This window comes from Mesoplodon mirus (genome assembly GCF_964341445.2).
Source record: "Mesoplodon mirus genome assembly, chromosome: 18".
NCBI classification, from domain to species: domain Eukaryota; kingdom Metazoa; phylum Chordata; class Mammalia; order Artiodactyla; family Ziphiidae; genus Mesoplodon; species Mesoplodon mirus.
The window spans coordinates 12355282-12379659 of record NC_138994.1 but is presented as its reverse complement, the minus strand read 5'-3'; the positions used below and the strand labels follow the sequence as shown (position 1 = coordinate 12379659).

Sequence of the window (24378 nt, the reverse complement as noted above, 5' to 3'; positions counted from 1 at the left end):
GCGTCCAGGTCTCACAGGCCCAGGCGCTCTGTGGCATGTGGGATCCTCCTGGACCGGGGCACGAACCTGCGTCCCCGGCATCGGCAGGCGGACTCCCAACCACTGCGCCACCAGGGAAGCCCAGTGCAGATACTCTGATGATAGCTTAGAAGAGGTTTCAGGGGGTAATGGTAAGACAAATTAAAGGTCCATTTAAAATCTAATTTTTAATTTACTTTTTAACATTACATAAATAATACACGATCATTGTAGGAAAATCAGAAAATAAAAAGAAGCAGGAAAAATATTAAGGTGAAATCTCTCAAATACCAAGAGATAGCACTTGCATTTTCTTTCAGACTTCTCCTGATACAAATATTATGTGTGTAGACATAGATTACTGTATTATCTTTTTTTTTTTTTTTTTTTTTTTTTTTTTTTTTTTTTTTCTTTTTGCGGTATGCGGGCCTCTCACTGTTGTGGCCTCCCCCGTTGCGGAGCACAGGCTCCGGATGCGCAGGCCCAGCGGCCATGGCTCACGGGCCCAGCCGCTCCGTGGCATATGGGATCCTCCCAGACCGGGGCACGAACCCGTATCCCCTGCATCGGCAGGCGGACTCTCAACCACTTGCGCCACCAGGGAGGCCCCTGTATTATCTTTTGCTGTGGAAAATATTACCCTGAACTTGAGTGGTTTAACACAGCACACATTCATCATCTCACAGTTTCTGTGGGTCAGGAATCTGGCTGTGGCTTCGCTGGGCCCTGTCCTTCGAGCTCTCCCCAGGCTGCAGGCAGAGCTCGCTTGGGGGCAGGTCGCTTCCAAGCTCTCATGGTCATCACAGGAGTCAGATCTCGAGGGTGTTGGCCAAGGGCTTCAGTGCTTTGCTGGCTGTTTGCCACTCAGAACCCACCCTGCCCCCCCGCAATGATGGCAGCTTATTCTGTGAAAGCCAGCAAGGGGCAGGGGCTGTAGCAAGATGCATGTCACACTCATGTGTGACCCAGTCATGGAAATGACATCCCACCCCTGCCGAATTCTCTTGGTTGGAAGCAAGTCAGCGTGTCCTCCAACCACGTGGGAGGGATTACACGGGACGTGGGCACTGGTGGGCAGGACCAGGGCCCATCTTAGAGCCTGACCCTGACACTTACTCATACTAAGCTTCTTTGAGCACCTGCTGTGTGCCAGACACTGTTCTTAAGGCTTTTCATACATTAACTCCTTTCGTCCTACTTAATGAGGCAGTTCTCTGTTTTTATCCTCATTTTACTGAAGAGGCAACAGGTGTAAAAATAAGTGACTTAGCCAGCTCACTTTCTCACGTGCGGTGGATATAAATTTGAACCTAGGGATTTGGCTCCCTGCCTGTTCTTCACAGTGCTCCACGCGGCCCCTGTGTACTACGGCCCCTGGTGTCCTGCTGTTCTGGGACCTGCTTTTCCCCTGAGCAGGACTCTCTGAATGTCTTGTGTCAGTAAGTAGACGTCTCCCTCAGAGTCTTTTCTTTTCTTTTTTTTTTTTTTTTGCGGTACGTGGGCCTCTCACTGTTGTGGCCTCTCCCGTTGCGGAGCACAGGCTCCGGACGCGCAGGCTCAGCGGCCATGGCTCACGGGCCCAGCTGCTCCGCGGCATGTGGGATCTTCCCGGACCGGGTCACGAACCCGTGTCCCCTGAATCGGCAGGTGGACTCTCAACCACTGCGCCACCAGGGAAGCCCTCCCTCAGAGTCTTTAAGGGAAAAGGTGCTCCACTGTATCTTCATTTCTAAAATAGTCTTTTCTAGATAGGTGGTTTGTTTCTAGCCGCGTTCCGTTAACCCTTTGAGTGCTTGTCTCCTAAGTGGGATTGCCCGGGGAGAGGACCTACTTTCTAACAATTTGTCCTCCAGAAGAAAGATCTTTTAAGTGTATCATTTGGAAAGCAGTTGAGATGAGACGTGGAAACCTCTTACGGTGTAATTACCGCGTTACACTGTGGCCCTCCTGCGTCTGAGCGGGGCCTCCGAGCTGCTGTGAGGGCCAGAGTGCTGGTGGGTTCCAGAGTGTTCTGTGCACACCCTGGGTAACAACACACACTCTTCATTTTTCTGCTGCTTTTGAAAATGTGGGTTTCAAGGGGTGTAGCCACACGCCGTATGAGGATTGGGCGCTTCCCTGAGGGTGAGCACACACGTGGCAGCTGCAGCCCTGAGCTCACGTCACGAGTGGTTCGTGCAGCTTTGCAATCTGGCCTCTGTCTGTGAGCCTGGGCTCTTGTGGAGCTGCTGAGTGTGGGACCAGGTGGCTGAGTGGGTCCCTGAGGTCTACGTCGTGTGTTTAATGGTGCCTGTCCTTTACGCTTCCTTGTAGTCCTACCTGGTCGTCAGCGACAAGGCTCAAGACGCAGCTGCTGTCCTCGTGTCCAAGTAAGTGCTTTCTGAGAAGGTTTACTGTCTGTGTGTGTCTGTTGTTATCAGAGAGGATGCTGGGATGATAGGCTTGGGGAAGTCTTTGCTGTCCTGAGGACTCTGCTGCTTTCCTTGAGGGAACCCAACGCTGTTTGGGTGCAGGAAACCTCTGAACCTGATGTGATCACTGACAGTGCTGGTTAGGGGCTCAGGGTCACCTGACGCTGGGTTAGGAGCTCGTGGGCCAGTCAAGGGAGTGCAGATTTAGAACAGGTGTAGCAGTTTTGCCGGGGCCAGACCTCCCCTCTGGGGGGGTGGGGGGGTGGCAGTTAGAAGAGCCTTTGAAAGTCACTTAGAAAGCAGTCCACAGCATGGTTTGTGGAGATCATGGGCTGTGATTGCGTCATTGTGGCTTGGGATGAAAATCCCCAAACATCCCGTGTTAACTAAAAACAACAGGCTGTGCCTGAAACAGGCAAAGATGGGTTTATCTGATGAGCTGGGTAAGATGTCCCAGGCAGCAGGGCCTGGAGTCTCCAAAAAAGTTCCAAAGACACGTGAAAGCTGAGTAGACTTGTTTCATGAAATGTGAGAATGGAAGAAAGCAATTTTTCTAAATTAATCTACTTCATGACATGTGATTTAAAGTATGTATATAGCATAAACGAGTTAGAAAATTTGGCTTTTTTCCCCCTCTACATTTGTGAAAGTTAAAAATTGGCTCTAAAAGCTCTTGGATGTTTTGGTTGGGAAAACAGGGCAATGCCTCCTTCAGGGTCACCTTGTCTTAAGTGTGTAGCCGTGACCTTGCACAAGGTGGGAAAAGACATGCTTGATTTATGGGGCAGTTGGGGGCATTGGTGAGGTATTTGTGAAAGTACTGGCTAAACCAGAGGGCAGAGCCTAAATGCAAGAAGCTGATTTTAGGAGTGAGGAAGGAAACACCTGAGCTCGCCTGTGATGCTTACCCTGGGGGAGGAGAAACTCACTGACAGAGGCTTCTCATGGTTTTGACAAGGAATGAAAAAGCGTGGCTTTCTTTCTAACTGTGAAAGTAATCATGTGTGTTCAGGAAAATAAAGAAAAGTAAAAAAGCACAAAATAAAACTCACATGTACTGTCATCCCCAGAGATGTAACTGCTCTGTCCTTTGTCCCCCACTGCCCATGGGCATGTTGGTCTGTGGCCCGTGGGTACACTTGCAGGGTTGTTCCAGGTGCCGGCAGGCAGCCCTGGAGCTTTGGTCAGTCTTCCAGATGCAATTATGGTGTGATCTCTTCTTCCTCCAACCCCACACTGTACATGTGGACTTTTTGTTAGTAAAATTAGCGCCGCGTGGGACACTCTACATGAAACTTTGTACTGTTCTGATCAGCTGTATTTTCTACTTCCAGTTTTTTTTTTTTTTTTGTATTTATTTATTTTTGGCTGCGTTGAGTCTTCGTTGCTGCGTGCGGGCTTTTCTCTAGTTTTGCGGCGAGCAGGGGCTACTCTTTGTTGAGGTGCGTGGGCTTCTTATTGTGGTGGCTTCTCTTGCTGCAGAGCATGGGCTCTAGGCCTGTGGGCTTCAGTAGTTGTGGTGCACGGGCTCAGTAGTTGTGGCACACGGGTTTAGTTGCTCCGCGGCATGTGGGATCTTCCCAGACCAGGGCTCGAACCCGTGTCCCCTGCATTGGCAGGTGGATTCTTAACCACTGTGTCACCAGGGAAGTCCCCCTTCCAGTTTTATTGAGATATAATTGACATACAGCACTCTACAAGTTTAAGGTGTACAGCATGATGATTTGACTTACATACATCATAAGATAATTATCACAGTAGGCTTAGTGAACATCCATCATCTCTCATACAGATACAAAATTAAAGATATAGAAAAATACTTTTTCCCTTGGGATGACAACCCTTAGGATTTACTCTCCTTTTTTTTAATTGGATGAAAGATTCTTTAAATTTTAAACTGCTTTACAATTTTCAAAAGTTTCACACACATGATTTCATATAATCTCATAAGAATCCATTTTCCCCATAGCCCTTTATTGCCTCTCCCCCCAGGATTTACTCTCAGCAGCTTTCATGGATAACATACAGCAGTGTTCATTATATTTATCATGGTGTACGTTACAGACCTAGTACTTATTTATCTTACAGCTGGAAATTGGTACCTTTTTGACTGCCTTCCTCCAGTTCCCCTTTCCCCACCCCTGCCTCTGGTAACCACAAGTCTGATCTCCTTTTGTATGAGTTTGTTTGATTTCTGATTGGTTCTTAGGGATGAATTCCTAGAAGTGGAATGAACATTCTAGGGGTTTTAAATGCAGCTACTGGAAAGGTTGAGCCAGTCGGAAGTCTCCTTTTCCCCATATTTAGCAACACACTGCGTGTGATCTTACAAATGTTTACTAAATTTGTTAAATGAAACATATCTTTATTGTTTATTATCTTTTATTACCAGCAGTACTGACGGTTTGGTAGAGTTCTGCTGAGCTTGACCTGGTGGAGTATTGCACCTGTGGGTGGGGGAGGTGAAACCCTAAACCCTTCTTCCCTCCCTGGTGTCCTCCAGAAAGGTGGCAGCTGGAGACCCTCGCTGCCTGTCCACGGCTGGCGGGATGCTCCCCCGCCATCTAGTGGTCGGACGAGCAAGTGTTCGTGAGGTTGAGGCCCGTTTTCCACCCAGCTCCTGCCGGTTTGCCAAGTTGTAGGTGCAGCCAGTTTTCCTCACTTCTAGAGAGGGCTGATGCCCTCAGGTCCTAGAGCTGCTCTGAGTAACCCACCTCACGGGCGGGTTCTGACTCGCATATTTCTGTCTTTTTTGGTGGGTTGTAAACAGTGAGGCCCTGGGTGTGAAGGGTGGTCACATGTGGCCTTTGTCCCCACTGGCATCTGTTTTCTGATATTTCACGAGGGAGCTGCCTGTCTTACTCTCTCTGCCGTCAGCTTTTTTTTTTTTTTTTTTTTTTTGTGGTAAGCGGGCCTCTCACGGTTGTGGCCTCTCCCGTTGTGGAGCACAGGCTCTGGACGCGCAGTCTCAGCGGCCATGGTTCACGGGCCTAGCCGCTCCGAGGCATGTGGGATCTTCCTGGACTGGGGCACAAACCCGTGTCCCCTGCATCGGCAGGCAGACTCTCAACCCCTGCGCCACCAGGGAAGCCCTGCCGTCAGCCTTGATTGCTTCCTCTTACCATGTGCAGTTCTGGAGCCGCACCTATTTCCTTTCATTAACTGGAACCTTTAAACATCAGCTGCATTTTCTGTAACTTTGATGTTACATTTACGCCAAGACGTGTGGATATAGGTGTTATTTTACAGAAACTCTTCAATGGAAAGATATGCCTTTATTCTTACTGATTACATTAATTTTAAAAAGATATTTTTAATCTAACTGTAAAATCAAGGTATGCTCCAAGTAGGAAAGTTGGAAATTTTGGAACATAGAAAATTAGGAAAACCCCACACGTTTATAATTATAATACACAATACATGCGTTGTATTTTTTTGGTGTTTTTCTGTGCTGTTATTGTATGGAGTTTGCACAGCACAATCTCTTTGAGTTAGCACCTGCATTTTCACTTAATTTCACGTTACCGTTGATTAAATGGCTCCTTTAGATTCCACTGTTTTTAGTTACTCTGACCAGCTTTCTCACGTCCTTCCTCTTATAAGCAATGATGTAATGACTAGCTTTGGTTGTAAACCTGTTTTCGTATTTGGGATTATTTTCTTAGGATAGACCCTTAGAGGTGGACTTCTGAGTGACAAGACACAAGGACATTGTTGAGTCTGTACACCTGTTGCTGGGTGACTTTTTTTTTTTTTTTTTTTTGTGGTACGCGGGCCTCTCACTGCTGTGGCCTCTCCCGCTGCAGAGCACGGGCTCCGGACGCGCAGGCTCAGCGGCCATGGTTCACGGGCCCAGCCGCTCCGCGGCATGTGGGATCCTCCCAGACTGGGGCACGAACCCGTGTCCCCTGCATCGGCAGGCAGACTCCCAACCACTGCGCCACCAGGGAAGCCCGCTGGGTGACTCTTGGGAGCGTGTTTTCAGGACTTCTGCAATCATGGGCAGCCTTAAGAACAACCCTCTTCCCCCAGTTGGATTGTGCATTGTTTCGTTTATTACTAACATTTAGTTTGTATTTCACTGATCGCTGGTGAGCTTTAACACATGAGTCTTATTTCAGACATCGTATGTCCCGTGTAGTGACCTGATTTCTAATATCTGTGGGCTTCTTGGTGCTTTTTCTCCAGTAGTATGAGCTTTCTCTGTGAAAAATGTTAGCTAGAGAAGGGTGTGATACTTCCTCCAGTGCGTTGGTAGCCTTTTACTTTCTTCTTTGGACTAAAGTTTTAATTCTGATGTCAAAATAGTAACTTTTTTCCTTTTATTTATTTAGTTATTTTTACTTTTATGCTTGAAGGCTTACCCTATTAAGAGATTTTACAAAGAATCATTTATATTTTTCTACCTTTTTATTATTTAATATAGAATTATTAATTCATTTGGAATTTCTTTTGGTATAGGATATATGATAGATTTTTTTCCTTCTTACAGGTAACTAAATTCTATCACCATTTTGTGAATATTTAACTTTTCCATTATTTAATTTAAAAACACACACAAAGTAAGTTCTTACACAAAATAGGGTTTGTCACTTCACCCGTACTGTTTCATTCTCAGACCAGATACTCTGTGGTAACAGTACTGACAAGGCTCCGGAGCAGCAATGTGTCCCACTGGTGTTTTGCCCTTTGTCCCTCTGGTAGGTCTAGTCCTGTAGTTAAGGTTTTGCTGATCACTCTTGTGGAGATTACCTTCCTGAGAGAAAGACAGTGGGGTCTCTAAACACCTGCACATGTTAGCTGAGTTCCACATTGAAAGTAGATGTAGTCTGTGATGTAACTTTTCCTAAAAGGGAAGCAAGTGTAGGATTCAGAGATCCTTCAGTTTGTGTAGAAGGGTCTCGTTCTGTGTGGTACATCTGTGGGATAAATATTCTCTATTTTTGCTTATCTGTACTTTTGGACCTCTGCTGCGAACATAACATTTTCTTTTTTAGAGAGAAAAATAAAAAATATAAAATAACCTATTTGCTTAAATCTTTCAAAGGAGCCTTAGGTTTTTACTGTAATTTGGAAACTCACCTTGTGTGATTTTGCCCAGGAGTGGAAGTTGGCCGCCACAGGCTGCACACACAACATCAGCCTCCTGCCTGTTCAGCAGATGAGTGGGTGGAGGAAGCAGGGTGCGTGGCCCCTGGGTGGCTGGTGCTGTGACTCACATCTCCAAGTTGGGCTTTGGGTCCCAGCAGGGCCGCTTACCAGCCCTGTGGGCCGTTCTGTGCCTGTGACCTCGCCTGTCCTGAGGGCCACCCCACTGCCTGCCCACGTGCAGGGTGAGTGCCGGCCAGCTGTTGTCTTCAGGCTGAGGATCAGGTCACTGTGGGTGTGACCCTCATCCTGTGGCCCCCTCCAGAATCAAGGGGCTTTAAACAGGGCCAAGGACATTGAGATAGGGTATATATTACCAGTTATCCATTTTACCTGTTATTTTTTTATTTTTATTTTTTTTTTTGCGGCACGCGGGCCTCTCACTGTTGTGGCCTCTCCCGCTGAGGAGCACAGGCTCCAGACGCGCAGGCTCAGCAGCCATGGCTCACGGGCCCAGTCGCTCCGCGGCATGTGGGATCCTCCCAGACCGGGGCACGAACCCGTGTCCCCTGCATCGGCAGGCGGACCCTCAACCACTGCGCCACCAGGGAAGCCCAAGTTATCCATTTTAGATGATCACTCTGAGGTGCAGATTTTATGAAATTCCTGGGCCCTCTTCTCAGACCCGCCGTAACACAACTTCTTGTCCGGTGGGGGTGGCATGTGAGTTCGCCATTGTAACCAGCATCCTGAAGTTTGGTAAATCCTTGGTGACCGAGTGTCTGGGTGTGTACCCTGATGGGGGTGGGCGAAGACAGTCGTGGCAGCTTTGTTTTACTGACACGGAGACCTTCTGTGTGGCCGCAGTGTAGTCCCTGCGCTGGCTGAGCATCTTCTCGCGCGGGGCGGCGGTGGCTGTTTTGAGGGAAGAGGGGCCTGTGGGGGCTTCTGGTCAGGACAGGAGGCTCCTGCAGGGGTGCAGAGGACAGAGCCAGGCATGTCGAGTGCTGCCCTCAGGGTAGTGCCACCTGGCGTGTTTCTGTGGTATTGGTGCCGAGTCCTCTCTGGGTGTGGTCTGTGGGGGCACCTAGGGGAGCGAGAGGTCCTCACAGGTCACCTCCCACGATGCTGTCCCTACGCCTGCTGTCCTCCCCTCACTCAACTGTTTCCTTCTCATTGTTTGCCTGCTTCCTGTGTTTCTGCCCCAAGACTGCAAGCTCCCCCAGGAGGGCAGGGGCTCAGCCTGAGTCAGAGAGCTGGGGGATGGGTGTGTGCACTGGTTGGAGAGGAGTGAAGGGGGCCTGTGCTTCGGTGTGGGAGCCCGAGGGTGGCTGCTGGCCCAGACCAGTGTACAGGAGGGTGGGCGAGAGCCAGCACCCCGGGAGTGCAGCACTGAGCAGACGCCTGCGGTGGGGACGATGGGGCCGTGGACACAGCTGGAGCTCTGCATGGCGTGTGCAGCAGGCAGGACGGGGAAGGAGTCCCATGGCAGATGCAGAGAGGGAGGTCGCAGGTGGCAGCATGGGGTCCCAAGGTGAAGGGATACAGATATGGGCCGAGGAGTGGGCGTGGGTGGGCTCAGGTGAAGGTGGTCTCATGCTACACAGGGTCTCGGGATGAGGGGGCTCAGGAGGTGGGAAGTGGGGGGGTGGGGACTGTGTGAGACCCCAGGGAGGTGGTGGTGGGAATTGCCACCTGAGAGCCAGGGTCTAAGGTTGGAGAGTGGCAGTGGGCCAGGAAAGGGTGAGCTCTTGGCAGCTGGGGCCTCGGTTGAGCTGTCACCTACCTGTCCCCTTTTGGCAGGTTTGTCACGCGGCCCGACGTTAAGCAGAAGAAGATGGCGAGTTTCCTGGACTGGAGCCTATGCACTTTGGCCACCTCCTCCTTCCAGACCATCGAGGGGGTCATCGCCATGGACGGGATGCTGCAGGCCCTGGTAAGCACTGTCCCAGTGGTGTGGGGCGGTCAGCGGTCAGCTTGTGGGGCTGTCAGAACCCTGGGGACAAGCCCTGTTTACCTTGGTTTCGTGGAGAAGTGGTTGGAACACAGGAGGAGATGTTGAACCCCGACAGGACAGTGAACACGGTTTCTTTTCTCTGCTGCTTTGCACTGGGCCCTGTGACTGAGGGCTGGCCCTGCATTGTTAGCGATGGGCTTTCTGCTCTGGGGAAGGTGGTGGGCTGGTGGCCCTGCGCATCGCCGCCAGGGGGCACCAATGCCTGCAGAGCTGGAGCCAGCAGACAGGTAGGGGCGTGTCCTCCTCGAGCTCTCTGCTGCTCAGATGTGTTACAGAGAAAAATGATTGGAACCAGCTTGAAGGAAATAAGGCAGGTGATTTGAAATTTGGTCTTGTTCAGATACTCAGGGTATTTGTAACCACTGTACTGAGCGCAGACCTGGCCCCTGGCCTGAGAGCTCCCACCGTTTCCTGGCTGCCTGCTTTGCTTGTCTGGTGGTGCCTTTTCTAGGAGGAAAGATCAATTGAGTTTAATTGGTTAAACTCTGTGGGGGAGGGGAGGCTGTCACATTTGATGCTCTGGGATCAGGGTTCCCCTCCCTGGGCCTTGTGGTCCTTGCTCTTCCATTGCAGTGGGTGTGATTTCGTCCTTGCCCTTGTCTCTGAAGCTGGAGAGCTCAGGGCCCACTTTGAGGAGAGCAGGGCATTTGGACTATGTTTAAATGGTGGCGTTTGGGCCGTGACTCAGCGTGATGTCGTCTTCTTGGGTGTCATCCCATCTCCTTTTCTTGGCTGTTGCAGGTTCTGACGGGGTGTAGGAGGCGTGAGGGCCTGGGGGAATTGGGGCTGTTGGTGTGATGTCCTGGGGCGGAGGGACAGGAGGTGGGAGGATCGGAGAGGACAGTCCTCCGCCCTGCCTGCCCTGCACCTAGAATGTTCTCTCATCTGTGTCTTTTCATTTATGATGCCATTGTCTTCAGGAAGGATTGCCATTTAAATGATGAGGGTATCTCAAGACGTTTTAAAATGAAACCTGGAAAAATAAAACATGTTCCTGTAGTCTGATGAGGTGATCTGTTTATTCATGTGTCCTTTCATTCTGTAAATAAATGTGATGTGTTATACTGACAATGGCTTTTAAAAAGTTGAGATGTAATTCACATATTTCACCTTTTTAAAGTGTATAAGTGCAGTGATTATTTTGTGTATGTACAGGGTATAATCTAATTCCAGAATACTCTCGTCACCCCTAAAGGAAACCCCACACGCGTTAGCAGTCCCTCCCTGTTCCTCCCCTGCCATCCCCCAGCCCCTGGCAACCAGTGATCTACTTTCTGTCTCTCTGGGTTTGCTTATTCTGGACATTTCATACAGTGGAATCATGTGCAATGTGACTTTTTGAGTCTGGCTTCTTTAGCATCATGTGTTCACGGTTCCTCCACGTTGTAGCCTGTGTCAGTGCTTTGTTCCTTACGGTCAATACTCCACTGTATGGGAATTCTTAGTTACTCTGAATAATGCTGATCTGAAATTTTGTATATAAGTTTTTGTTTGAGCATATATTTTCAATTTCCTTGCTACCATAGTAGCAACAGGTTTTTTTTTTAAGTTTAACAATAATTTATTTAAAATTTATTTATTTATTTTCGGCTGCTTTGGGTCTTCATTGCTGTGCACGGGCTTTCTCTAGTTGCAGCGAGCAGGGGCTACTCCTCGCTGCGGTGCGCGGGCTCCTCATTGCAGTGGCTTCTCATGTTGTGGAGCACGGGCTCTAGGCTCACGGGCCTCAGCAGTTGTGGCTCACGGGCTCTAGAGCGCAGGCTCCGAAGCTGTGGCGCACGGGCTTAGTTGCTCCACAGCATGTGGGATCCTCCTGGTCCAGGGCTCGAACCCGTGTCCCCTGCATTGGCAGGCGGATTCTCAACCACTGTGCCACCAGGGAAGCCCCAGTTTAACAATAATTTAAATATTTTTTCTGTGTTTCTGAGGTTTTAAAAAAATTGTTATGGCTGGCACACCTGTGATATTGATGGAACATAGGTATCAGCTTGTGCCTGTAGGTGGCTCTTGTTCCATCTGCATGTGTGGGGAGGTGCTTAAGGAGGACTTTATTGCTATGATGGGGGTCAGTGCTGGAGGTGGCTGGCCAGGAATGATGCTGAGTGTTGACAAGCGGGGAGGGGGTGGTCCTGGTCACCAGGCCATTGCTGCAGGGGTCCTGGGTGGGCGGGGGAGGGAGGTAGTGCAGGGCATCCAGCCCTGGTGAAGGATGGGTGGATGCAGCCGAGATGGTTTATTTGAAAATTTGAGTGTAAGTGGATTCTTAGTTTTTTGCATGAGTCACATTGAGAAGTCTTAGGTCACAGAGAAACAAGGGTCTGACGAACACAGCCAAGCCTGTCAGTCCACTTGGCCTTGCAGGGTAGACCCGCCCAGACGCTGGTGCTGCTTCCTGACTCACTTTTGTCCTGCTTTAGACCTCCTTCCCCCAGTCTGGAATCTGTGTCCTTGACAGGCTCCTGGGGTCTCCTGCCATGCCCCCCTGGCCTGGAAGCTGCCTCTCCAGAGGCCATTGCTGTGTTCAGGTCCTGGGGGCGCCAGTGCTTTTTTGGCTTGAGAAGGTCGTGGGGCCACTTTTCTGCCCAGTTCTGCTGTGGTTGGGCCCATGGGTCCTTTTTTTTTTTTTTTTTTTTTAACGTTTTTGATCCTCTTACTGCTTGTCACTAGGTTGTTCCCAAGTTTTTTTAAAAATTAATTTATTTTAATTTATTTTATTTTTGGCTATGTTGGGTTTTCATTGCTGTGTGTGGGCTTTAGTTGTGGCAAGCAGGGGCTACTTTTCATTGCGGTGTGAGGACTTCTCACTGCCGTGGCTTCTCTTGTTGCAGAGCACGGACTCTAGGTGCCTGGGCTTCAGTAGTTGTGGCTCATGGGCTCTAGAGCTGAGGCTCAGTAGTTGTGGTGCACGGGCTTAGTTGCTTTGTGGCATGTGGGATCTTCCCAGACCAGGGCTTGAACCTGTGTCCCCTGCATTGGCAGGCGGATTCTTAACCACTGCGCCACCAGGGAAACCCTGTTCCCAAGTTCTGTTCCTTCTTCCCCGGGTGGGGCACAGGCGTTGGCAAGCCCGCTGCTGCCCTCCTGCTGGCCGCTTCACTGGCCATGAGTGGGAAAGTGCTTTTTATTGGGACATCTCCCCGTTCGACACTCAGGAGGAGAGAAGGCCTCCGTTTTCTCTTCCTCCTGAGGCATAAAATGATTTTCCCAAAGGCTTAGCAAAGTTGAACCCTGTGTCCCTGCCCGCTTATCGGCCCAGAGGAGGAAGCCCTGCGGGGCCGAGGCCCTTTGGCAGCCGCACCCCGGAGCTGCCGGGGAGATGCGCCCTCAGTGAGGGAGGGTATCACCTGGTGTAAGAGCCCTGCCAGGGGAGGGGAGGCCTGGCCCTCCCACAGCTCCCAGGGCAGGCACATCCTTCTGGAGCCTTCAGAAGCCCAGTGCTTCCTCTGGAAAACCCAGGTCTTTCTGGAATCATGCACGTTCTTTCCTTTCCTTTTTTTGAAGGAGAAATGTGGGTTAATTGCTGCTACTGCCGTCTGGGCAGGAGGAGACAGTGTTGGTGCTGAACTCTCCCGGGCGGGAGCGGTTTCGCCACGAGCTTGTCAGACCTGAACGGGGAGGCTGGGTGTCTGCTGTGCATGATGAAACCTGCAGGTGTGCTGCGCTTCAGGATTGCGTCTGCCTCCTTCGATGCACTTGGCTTCATTCTATCCACCTGCTGATTAGTGTGGGTTAGGCGAAACAGGTGGACTCGTAACAAGTACCATCGAAACTGGCGCTTGGTTTTTATTTCCCTTGAAGCCTATTCCTCTTGCAGGGCTGATTTTTAACCCTCTGGCAGGGAAATAAGTGTTTGGCAACTTCATTTCATTGGAAGGCCTCTTTACCGTAGATCTTGGAAACACCCTTTGGTTTAGCCCCTCTTTAAGCATTAGGATTAATGGAAATCTAGGAAATTCAAGGAAGGGAAACACGATATTAAAAATGGAGGCTGGGCTTTCCTGGTGGCGCAGTGGTTGAGAGTCCGCCTGCCGATGCAGGGGACACGGGTTCGTGCCCCGATCCCGGAAGATCCCACATGCCACGGAGCGGCTGGGCCCGCGAGCCATGGCTGCGGAGCCTGTGTGTCCGGAGCCTGTGCTCCGCAACGGGAGAGGCCACAGCAGTGAGAGGCCCGCGTACAGCAAAAAAAAAAAAAAAAAATGGAGGCTGGTGGTCATTTGAACTTGCTGCGCTCTGCTCACACTGGCAGGCATGCTGTCTCCGCTCCGGCTCCTCAGACTGAAGACTGACTGACAGGTGGCTCTGTGCGCTTCCCGAGGGCGGGCAGCGGACGGGGGCGCGCCGTTCTGTTTGCCAGCTGCTGGGGTTGTCCCCCCTTCACAGTGAGGGTTCTTCTGTCCGTTCTGTCACTGTCACAAGTACACCTTGTTAAAGGGTAAAGCAGTCACAAACAAGATTAAAGAGCAGGGAAGTGAAGACGGCAGATGCCCACAGTCCCACAGCCTGAGCCCCTTGTGGGGAGGGCGGGGGCCCTGCTTTGGCATGTGGTTTAAGGACGCGGAGGAGCCTCGTGTCCAGGTCAGGGTGGCTGTCGAGCAGGTGGCCCGCACCCTCGGACGGGCAGGCCGCACCCCAGATGCGCGCCCCAGACTCCAGACGTGGTTGGCTCTGCCCCCCAGGGAGGAGCGGGTCCTACAGCAGCACCTGAGATCCCAGCGGGGGCAGCCCCTCTCCATGCCCCCCGTCTGTGGAAGGGAAGCAGCAGGCCTCTGGCCTCAGAGCGTGGCGTGAGCTCATCTCTGAACGTGAAGAGAAGGCACTTACCCACCCAGAACATTTCTCATGTGGCTTTGATTCCTCTTCGTTCAGGATTCTTTGGAAACGGCACCCTGTGGTTTCATTAAAGTTGTTTGGCCAGAGGACAAATGAACCAAACTGGGCTTTTTAGTCATAGCACTTGCCTGGGGCAGGGTTTCCGGTGGAGGAAAACGTGGTAGAACCATTTGAATGTGACCGTTTTCAGGGTGTGCATGTTTATGTAATGTTCATGTGCTCCTGTAGGATTCAGGTGAAATAAGGCATCTTCAGTTTCCTTGGGGGTCTAAGATGTGGAGCAGCCAACTCTGAGGCTGCTTTAATCTCACGTGACTCTGTTTTATGCGTGGCGGGCTGCCCCGTGCACGGATCTTGTTAGAACACGCACGGTGTGAGGCTTGTCTCCGTTCACTGGCGGCCTGGTTTGTACACCTGCTGTGTGATGGGGTGACGTGTCCTGCTGGACAGGTGTGTGCTTGCAGGCAGCCAGCCTGGGCCCACGCTGGCACGGGAAGGGGCTTAGCCACCGCAGTGCCTTTGCCTCTGGGATGAGAGGCAAACACAGAGCACAAATGCAGACTGCCTGGCCAGTGTCCCTCCACCGTGGTGTCCCACCTCGTAGCCCCCACTTACCTGGCTGCCTGGCCACCCTCACCTTCCCTCCAGCGCAGGGGTCCCTCAGGCTCTGTCTGTGCCCGATTCTCCACTGACCTTAGTCCTGGGTTTCTGTCCTTGGTCCCAGAGCCCTGGTTCTGTGCACGTGTTGTGCTTCAGGCTCCGCAGGTCAAGGTAGCGTCTTGTGCTGTGGCCTTTCCCTCCTCCCGCTTGAGTTGCAAGTGAGACCCAGCCGCAGAGGAGGATGCTGGCCGGCGCTGTCTGTGCTCTCACAGGCTAAGTCCAGGGCCGAGCCCCAAGGTGGGGAGGTGGCTTGAGGCGTCCCCGCGGCCCTGCCCTCCTTTACTGGTCCGGTGCTCGCTGTGCTGTGCTGGCCGCTTCCCTGGCCCATCCTCCACCCCGTCCAGGGTCCTCTCGGCCATCTGCCTGCTGCTGCCCTCCCTCCATTCAGGGGCTGGCCCAGTCTGGAGGGTCCCTCTGGGCAGTGACAGCCGCCTCTGGGTGTTCTGGGTCCCATGCTGCTTTCTGCTGCCCAGGTCGCCTGCCCTGTCAAAGCCCGTCAGTGGGCTCAGCTCTGCCCATCTGGTCCCAGGCGAGGTTCTTCCTCCCTTTCCTCCTTGTGTCTCCTCTTGTCTCAGTTCCGCACAGAGCCCCCTCCTTCCCCTGGGCTTGGCATCAGAGCACGACCCCTGCCACTTCCTGCGCCCGAGCCAGCTCTTCTCGGGACGCTCCCCTGTATGTCACAGCCTCCTCCTCTGACCTCTGCTCTGGGAACTGCAGGCTTTATGTTGATTGTTTCTAAGTTTCTGTGGCAGGAATTGTGCCTTTTGCATCCTTTACGCGTCACTTTGTTAGGCAAATAGGAGATGTATGATCAGTGTTTTTGGTACCTGTGAATCGACTGAGAATCGATTTTTATCTGAAGAATCATTAGCACTGAGTAAGTGGTCCTAACAAGGCATGTTCGGGGGGACTGGAGTCCACTGGTCTGGCTCTCCCTCCAAGGTTGTTCCTGCAGGTCTTGGCCATCCTCAGGCTTGCTCTTCCCATAGTGGAAGTCGAGGTGGGGCAGCATCTTTGCTGCCGTTCAGACTGATTCTGACCCTTTTAAGGGAAGAGCTTTTAGCTTTTTGTGCTACATGGTGTTTGAAATTCCTGTATTAGGGGCGGTAGAAAGCCTGCTTGTGCCTGTACCTTTGTGCTCATGGTTTGTAGAGTCTGACCACACTCTCTTGGGGTGGGTGGGCTGGACGAGGGCCACCCCGAGTGGCCTCCCCGTCGTCCGCCCCCTGCCCTGGAAAGCTGGGCCCCTCTGAGTAGTAGGACCACAGGCAGCCCAAACGCTAGGGTCTAGGAGGGGTCATTTAAACGGGAACATCTTAATGCAGCTTGTTATTAGGATGCTGACTTCCGCGGGGGCTGTTTAGAACATTTGAGGAAGCTGGGTAGATAACAAGGTGGTGGAATACGTCGTCGTTATGAGCAGATTGACATCTGAAAACAGGAGGTCACAGTTGTCAAGTGTCCTCGGGGCTCTTGTGCATCGCGCAGCCTCATCTTCCAGACAGGACGCAGGAAGCTGCAGTCAGGGACTGGGGCGGGCCAGGCCGTCTCCCCTCCTGTGAAGGTGTGTGTTTATGACTGGGATTTCACTGTTAGGTTAGGAAAAGATTTAACACAGAATGGGAAGATAAAACTAATGTGATTATTTTGATCATTTAAACATTTCTTTTTGAAGTTAATTTTTATTTACATATTTGTGTACTTAAAATCCTTTATAGTTTACTTGATATAAGTGTATTTTATCAGAATTGTATTTTTTCATTCTGGGTCCTAGCTGATAATACTCAGCTGTTTATCCTAGCCATTGAAAACTCAATTTCAACAACTAAAATGTTTCCACATTTGGAAGTTTTTTGTTTTCCCCTTAATGTATGCAGTCCTGAGGAAGTAAACCAGGCACCCTCTCGAGAGAACAGATGTCTTGCTTCTTCTTGGGGTGGGAGGTGCCTCCGGTTGGGCTGGCTTACCCCCTCCCCGCCTCAGGCCTGGTCCTGAGCACAGTCTGGTGGGCACGGCCTTCAGGCCAGTTGTCCTTTTGTATTTCTTAGTGCTCCCCTGTACAGTTACTGTCATTTCTTGGGGTGGTGGTGGCCCTCCCCCTCCCTTTTATTTTTGCAAGCCAGTAGTCTGTGTGTGTGTGTGTGTGTGTGTGTGTGTGTGTGTGTCAGGGTGGGCGGGGTGGAGGGTGGTGCAGGTGGTGGGGTTCTTCTCCTCTGACCTGCAGGGAAGGGGGGCCTGGAGCGTGAGTTAAGAGAATTCGTCTGTATAGCGCCCTTGGGTGTTACTCAGAGGGCGCCAAGCTGTTGGGCTTTGTTGCCTTCCATGGAAGGTTTGGTCCTGGCTCGGCTCTGTGGCTCCAGCAAGGACCATCAGTCAAGCTCTGGAGTGGCGTCCAGCCCGAAACTGTTGTGTCAGTGCTGATGGTCCTTTCTGTTTACGTTTTGTCCCCTTTGTGCGTGCACATCCAGGAACAGCTGTGATACTGGGGCGTGGTCCCCTCTGTTGCCCTGGGACAGGACTCAGGAGCACAGAACGGGGGAGCTTGCCCTGCCTGAGCCCCGTCCTGTGTGCTGGTCGGTGTGTCTGTGAGGTCAAGTCTTCCTGAGGGACTGGGGATGGGGCCGTCATGCAGTGAGGTGCCCTGCAGTGCCAGTGCTCTTCAGCTCACAGGGTAGCTCTTGGGTGCCAGTAAGTGGCACCCCTGAGCCATGTGGTGGGGGCCCCTTTCTCCCAGGGCCTAGGGTGGAGCTGCTTTTCTTGCCCTTGACTCAGTGGTGCCTTCAGGGGCCTCAGACCAGCATCTCCTGCTCGGCAGCCGGGCGGACTTGCTCTCAACAGCCAACAGCCTGTGATTTACGGCTGGAGAACATGCCCTGGGGAGGGAAGCTGGTTGCACGGGGCAGAAGAGCTGGCTTGGGTGGGTAGTGACTGGAAGGTGTGGTGGTTTAGAGTGATTACTGAGAAATGCGTTTGTTTGCACTTTGTGCTGTGCTGGTTTCTAGAACAACAGGAACAGACCTGGCGGTCATCTCTCCTCAGATGGGTGTGCTATATGGTGTCGTCTCTCTGTGGTGTGATGGCTTGTACGGAATGTGTGCTTCCAGCTGGTGGTTTTCAGTTGGCTCATGTTTTATGCTTCCATGAAAAATGGGGTACGCTCCCCATTTAGCGGCTTGGCTGATGGATCCTCCTGACCATCTGAAGATGAGAGCATTGCTGTCGGCCGCTTCCTCCCGTTGCTGGGGGTCACTGTTCTCTGCACACGCCGGGTTGGACCGTGTGCTCTCAGGAGGGAAGGGCCGTGAAGACGGCCCTACTTTACGTGGAAAAATAGACCAAGAAACAAAATCAAAGCCCTGGCCCTCTGTGATTTTTGTTCCTTTTCCTCCCTTTAGCCCTTCTGAGTCTGTTCGTGGGAGAGTCCGTAACTCCTGTGACCTTTGCCTTTGTGCGTACAGAGCGCCCCCGCCCCTGGGAAATCCTGTGGGCTTCAAGGTCAGGAAAAGTGTAGGGATAAAAAGAACCCACCTGGAGCCCATAAAAGATGGGGTATCGGGTCCCCTCTGGTCCAGACAGTGGCCTGCAGCCTGGCCTCGGGGCTGGTCCCCTCTGTGGGGTGGGGACCATGGGGGCCTGTCACCATCTGCCCGTGCCCAGTGGCGGGCTGTGTCAGTGACAGTTGTCCTGGGAAGTCTTCACTACTTGTTCTTTTCTCTTACTTAGACTTTGTAAGGAATTTGGCAAATGAAGGATGTTCATGTGTGAGAGCATTTGGGGCCTTTCCTCGTATTTTAAATTCTTATTATTTATCAGTGAATGAGACCAAAGAGCGTTTAAGTGGTCACCAGGTGCTGTCAGTTCTGTTTCCTGCGGTTGCCTGTCCAGCCTCCCTCCCCCTGCAGACCGTCTGCCCTGGTCTAGGCGCCCCTCTCAGCTTCCCGGACGTTGAGAGTGGCCTCCCCGTGTGTCCCACACACTGCTGTCAGGGTGGTGCCTGCAGCGTGAGATTTCAGTCCCTCACACGGATCCTAAGGAGGGAGTTGTGTCTGTCTTGGACAAGCCACCCCCTAAGCCTGTGGCTTTGCACAGCAGCTGTTGTGTGTGGATTCTGTGGGTCCTGACAGGCCAGAGCATGGGCTGGGGGGGGGGGCGCTTGTCTCTGCCCCTTGCTGCCAAGGGCCTTGCCTGAGAAGCCCGCACTGTGTGGGTGACTAGAAGGGTTAGGCTCAGCTGGGCCTGTGGACTGTGGCTCCTGCATGGTGCCTCTGCACGTGGCTACTGGGTTTCCAGGGGGAGCGTCCCAGGCAGAGGGTCCTGGGCTTGGCAGTCACAGTGTTGCTTCCGCCTGGCTCTGTTGCTTGAAGCAGCTGGAAGACCCCTGGCCCCAGGGAGGGAGGCATTGACCCCAGAGACCCCGGCTGTGGAGGGGAGGAGGTCAGAGAACTTGCCACATAGGGTGACCGTATGATTTTTATCCACACTGTGTATTTGAGAGTAAAAGGAGGCTCTGCTCTATTCATAACAAAGCTGCCAGGAGTGAGGGAGGTGAACTGGCCAAGGTGCCCGTCTGACCCGATGCTCCAGTAGAACAGTGTACCCGCGGCCCGCCCGCATGGGGTGCCCATCGGTAGACCTTGTCCCTGCGCTGAGAGCTGCTGAAGGGAAGCTTCTCGGTGAGGTTTGTTTTTGACCCCCCCACCCCGGCACTGTTAGGCATCTCATCGCACGTTGTGTGGACCCCATCACACCACTGGTCTGCGGACTCTAAGTGGGTATTCTGGTACTTTTGGCTCCCTCTCAGATTCCAAGTCCTCGCGTGGAAGGAACCAAGTGTTTCTGCTCAGGAGTAATTGTTCCGAAAATGGACGACTTAGGTCTAAAGTATATTAAATTGGATGCATTTGAATTTACATGGAGTAAGTTAACTTTAAATTTTGTAAATGAAACCTAGGGAAGAGTTCTTAAAAGAAAATAGTTTTCGGACAAACGAAAGGAAGATGTCTGTATTTATCAGGTAGGAGACAATTCTGATCTCATTGGTTAATATAATGCGTTTTATGTTCATTTGCATTTTATTCTCTGAGTGGCTCAGCGAACTGGTACCGTCACTGCTGCATGTTGTTTACTGAGGCAACTGAGATTCAGAGAGGGCGCCTTCCTGCCCCGTCTCACAGGTGGTCAGGGGTCTGGATGCTTCTCTGTGCGACATTCGCGGAGAATCCTCAGCACATTCAGTGGGTGGAGTAGGAGGAGCTCCTTCTTCTTTGAAAAATCATTTTTATTCTACACTTGGTGAAGAGATTAAGCAGTCCAGAGGCTTGGTGATGAAAACACACCAGCCCTTGTCTGCTCTTGTCAGCACAGCCCCTTCTCCCGGAGACAGCCCGCTTTGTGCTGAGGGTGATTGCCGCTCCTTCCTCCTGCACGATGTGCTCCAGCCCATCTGCCGGCTTGCGGACGCCCCTCCTGCCATCTCCCAGCTTTGTTGACAAGGTCACTATTTTTAGGTGCTCTGGACCTGTTTCCTCTGTCATACCCTCTCCACAGGGTCTCCTGATCCCACCCCTCTTTGTAAGAGGATGTCATGGTGCTTTTCCTCCCTTGCTGCCTGCCTCGCCCGTTGCTTCTTCTCAGCCAGTGCCTGTGTGCATTCACTTGTACATGATACGAGTTGGCAGCATTTCCCTTCCATTCTGTATCCTTCTTTAAGTCTTGGGCTTAGAATGATTGGTTTGTAACTTTTTTTTTTTTGCGGTACGCGGGCCTCTCACTGTTGTGGCCTCTCCCGTTGCGGAGCACAGGATCCGGACACGCAGGCTCAGCGGCCATGGCTCACGGGCCTAGCCGCTCCGCGGCATGTGGGATCTTCCCAGACCGGGGCACGAACCCGTGTCTCTTGCATCGGCAGGCGGACTCTCAACCACTGCGCCACCAGGGAAGCCCCTGGTTTGTAACTTTTATAGTCAATAACATTCATGACAGGCGTTCATTTTCTGCTCTGCAGTCCCAGGGTCCTTATGAAGGAGCGTTGTGCCTTGTATTAATGTCAGATGGAGTCTACTTTCTAACATTCCCGTTGATCAGAATCCTGTCTTATTTTTGTTTCTTTCATATGTGGACCACAACTTGTACAGTTTTGATTTTCTTGTAGTTTGCTTATCTTTTTCTTTTCTTCACTAGCCCTTAATATAGTCTAGTTCTAATTTATTTTGTTGATTGCTTAGACCTCCTTCCACCCTTCTGGAAGATTCTGCTCTGTGTTTTTGCTGACTCTGTGGAGCCCCTCTGGGTCATCTGGGACAAGCTGGATCCTCCTCTTGTAGCCCCACTTCTAGTGTGGAGCACCTTCTCACCGCTCCATCGAAAATTTGTTGCGATTTCTTGCTATTTATTTAGGGGAAAGCATTCAGTCTTTTACCGTTAAGTATGATACCAGCTGTGGGTTTTCATAGATGCTCTTTATCATATTGAGGAAGATCCCTTCTATTTGTAGTTGATGGGGAGCTTTTATCATGAATGGGTATTGGATTTTGTCAGGTGCTTTTTTCGCTTTTACTGAGCTGATTGTATGTTTTTGTTCTCTATTCTGCTAATACGATGTATTATATAAATCAATTTTTGAATGTTAAACCAGCCTTGCATTCCTTGCAAATGGGGAATAAATCCCATTTGGTCATGGAGTAAAATCCATTTAATATGTTCCTGGATTCATTTTGCTAGTATTTTGTTAAGGATTAAAAAAAATTATTTAATTTAATTAATTAATTTATTTTATTTGGTTGCTTCAGGTCTTAGTTGCGGCTCGCCGGCTCCTTAGTTGTGGCATGCAAACTCTTAGTTGCAGCATGCATGTGGGATCTAGTTCCCTGACCAGGGATCGAACCCAGGCCCCCTGCGTTGGGAGTGTGGAATCTTAACCACTGAGCCACCAGGGAAATCCTAAAGATTTTTATATGTTTGTTCATGAGGGACATTGATCTGCGGTTTTCTTGTGATGTCTGTGGCTTTTGTATCAGGTGAGGACCGGGAACTGTTCCTCCTCTGTTTTCTTGAAGTTTATGTAGGATGTATTTTTTCCTTAAATGTTTGCTAGAATTCATTAGTGAAGCCATGTGGGCCTGGGGTTTTCTTTATGGAAAGATTCTGAAGTACTAATTTAAATTTCTTTACATGATCCAAGCCTATTCAGATTTTCTATTTCTTAAGTCATTTTTGCTTATTTGGAATTTGTCTTGGAATTTGTCCACTTCCTTTGGGTTGTCTAATTTTTTTTTTAATAAATATATATATATTTATTTATTTTTGGCTGCGTTGGGTCTCGTTGCTGCGCGTGGGCTTTCTCTAGTTGTGGCGAGCAGGGACTACTCTTCATTGCGGTGTGCGGGCTTCTCATTGCGGTGGCTTCTCTTGTTGTGGAGCATGGGCTCTAGGGCGCTCGGGCTTCAATAGTTGTGTCATGAGGGCTCAGTAGTTGTGGCTTGCGGGCTCTAGAGGGCAGGCTCAGTAGTTGTGGCACATGGGCTTAGTTGCTCTGTGGCATGTGGGATCTTCCCGGACCAGGCCTCAAACCCGTGTCCCCTGTGTTGGCAGGCAGATTCTTAACCACTGTGCCACTAGGGAAGCCCTGTCTAATTGGTTGTTGTAAAGTTGTTTATAAAATCCCTTTGTTATCCTTTTAGTTTCTGTAGGCCCTTTTGTGAAGTCCTTGAATCCCTGACTTTATTTTTATGTATACATGTTGTGTGTGTGTGCACATGTGCACACGTGTTTATATTAAAATAAAATACACAGCCACACACTTGTGTTGTTGAACTGTTTTAAATTAAATCACTCCACTGCCTGTAAATACTTCAGTGTGTATTCTACATAATCGGCATACCATTTTGAAGACTTCTTTTTAAAACAAAAGAAAGTTTTGTTGTTTCCCACATGATAGTAATTCTGACTGTAGTATCCACTGGAAGAGAACACGGAGTGGGTACTTTGAGTCCAGTGATGCTTAACTGTGCATTCATGTCTGTTAATCTGGCTGTGTCTGCCCGCCATGCAGCTGGGTGTGGCAAGGCCTCCCCTCTTGCTGCCCGGACTCAGCGCGGAGCTTGGGGTGGGCAGGGTTCAGAAAGGACAGCAGTGATTCTGGTGCTTCAGCAGCTGAGACGGTAAGTCTTCCTGGTGGTATTTTCTACCATAGAGCTGTTGGCGTACTAGAGTGTGCTTCACAGTTTTAGAAGATTTGGCAAAATTTATGTTAGTTATTTTTATACCAAGACATTTATTTGTGTTTTTAAGCGTATAATTACTATAACTTTGAAAGTTGATTGAGACCTGAGTGGTTTTTATAACTTGTGTGCTTGTCGTGTTGTCAGCTGTTTCCTTGCACCGGTTGTCTTTGTGTGCAGTGGCACTGGCCGTGTGGATGGCTTTGTGCCCCGAAAACAGAAGGGAGGTGGTACGTGTCTGCAGGGCACGCTGGCGCTGCGACCTGGGCTGGGCCAGCCCTGAGACGCCCCCTCAGCCCTGCGGGCTGGGCCTCCTGCTTGGAGGAGGAGCTGGAGCCTCGGTGAAGCCCCATCCTCGGCCAGGTTCTCTGTCCTGGTTTGTATGTGAGGCGGTTTGGAGCTGAGACCGTTGCATCCAGGTTGTTTATGTGAACCCTGACATTTAGGTTTTTAAAGTTAGAGATATCTAACCACAGTGGTCTGTTCTGTAAGCTTTACTGCTGGGGTCTGGACTGGCTGAGTCCTGTATGAAGGCCTGGCCTGGCTCCTGGGGGAGGCTGCGGCGGAGCTGGAGGGATGCGAGGCAGGTGAGGGAGGGCAGTGGCCCGCATGGAGGCTGCAGCGGAGCTGGAGGAATGCAAGGTAGGTGAGGGACGGCAGTGGGCTGTATGGTGCGGCCCGCCCTTTCCTTACTCCTGGTCCCAGACCAGCTCCACGGCCACCAGCTTGGGTGTCTCTCCTTCTGAGCCAGTCCACTGGTCCTGTTGTGGCAGTCAGGGCAGGAGGCTGATGGCCAGCGTAGATGGGGTTGCTCTCGTGGCCTCTGCTGCAGGAGGAGGGTGGCGGGCGTTGTGCCCAGGGCTGTGGGTGGCTCACCCTGGGGCTCGCACATCCTGCTTAGACTCATCCGGCTGCAGGATGGTTTTCTCCTTCCTTTCCACCAAGCCACCTCCCTGACTCTTTTAAAAGTTCACCAGGGGGCTTCCCTGGTGGCCCAGTGGTTAAGAATCCGCCTGCCAACGCAGGGGACATGGGTTCGATCTCTGGTCCGGGAAGATCCCACATGCTGCGGAGCATCTAAGCCCGTGTGCCACAACTACTGAGCCTGCGCTCTAGAGCCCACGAGCCACAA

The 24378-nt window shown here is 51.2% G+C and overlaps 1 protein-coding gene across 1 annotated transcript in view; it reads left to right on the top strand.

The window, feature by feature from the left end:
• The window catches only part of TBCD (tubulin folding cofactor D), a 176301-nt gene that overhangs the window by 19736 nt on the left and 132187 nt on the right, over positions 1-24378 (top strand). Inside the window, exons 6-7 of the mRNA XM_082602994.1 lie at positions 2332-2387; positions 9321-9453. Coding sequence (XP_082459120.1) covers positions 2332-2387; positions 9321-9453 — 189 coding nt within the window. The remainder of the gene's footprint in view (positions 1-2331; positions 2388-9320; positions 9454-24378) is intronic.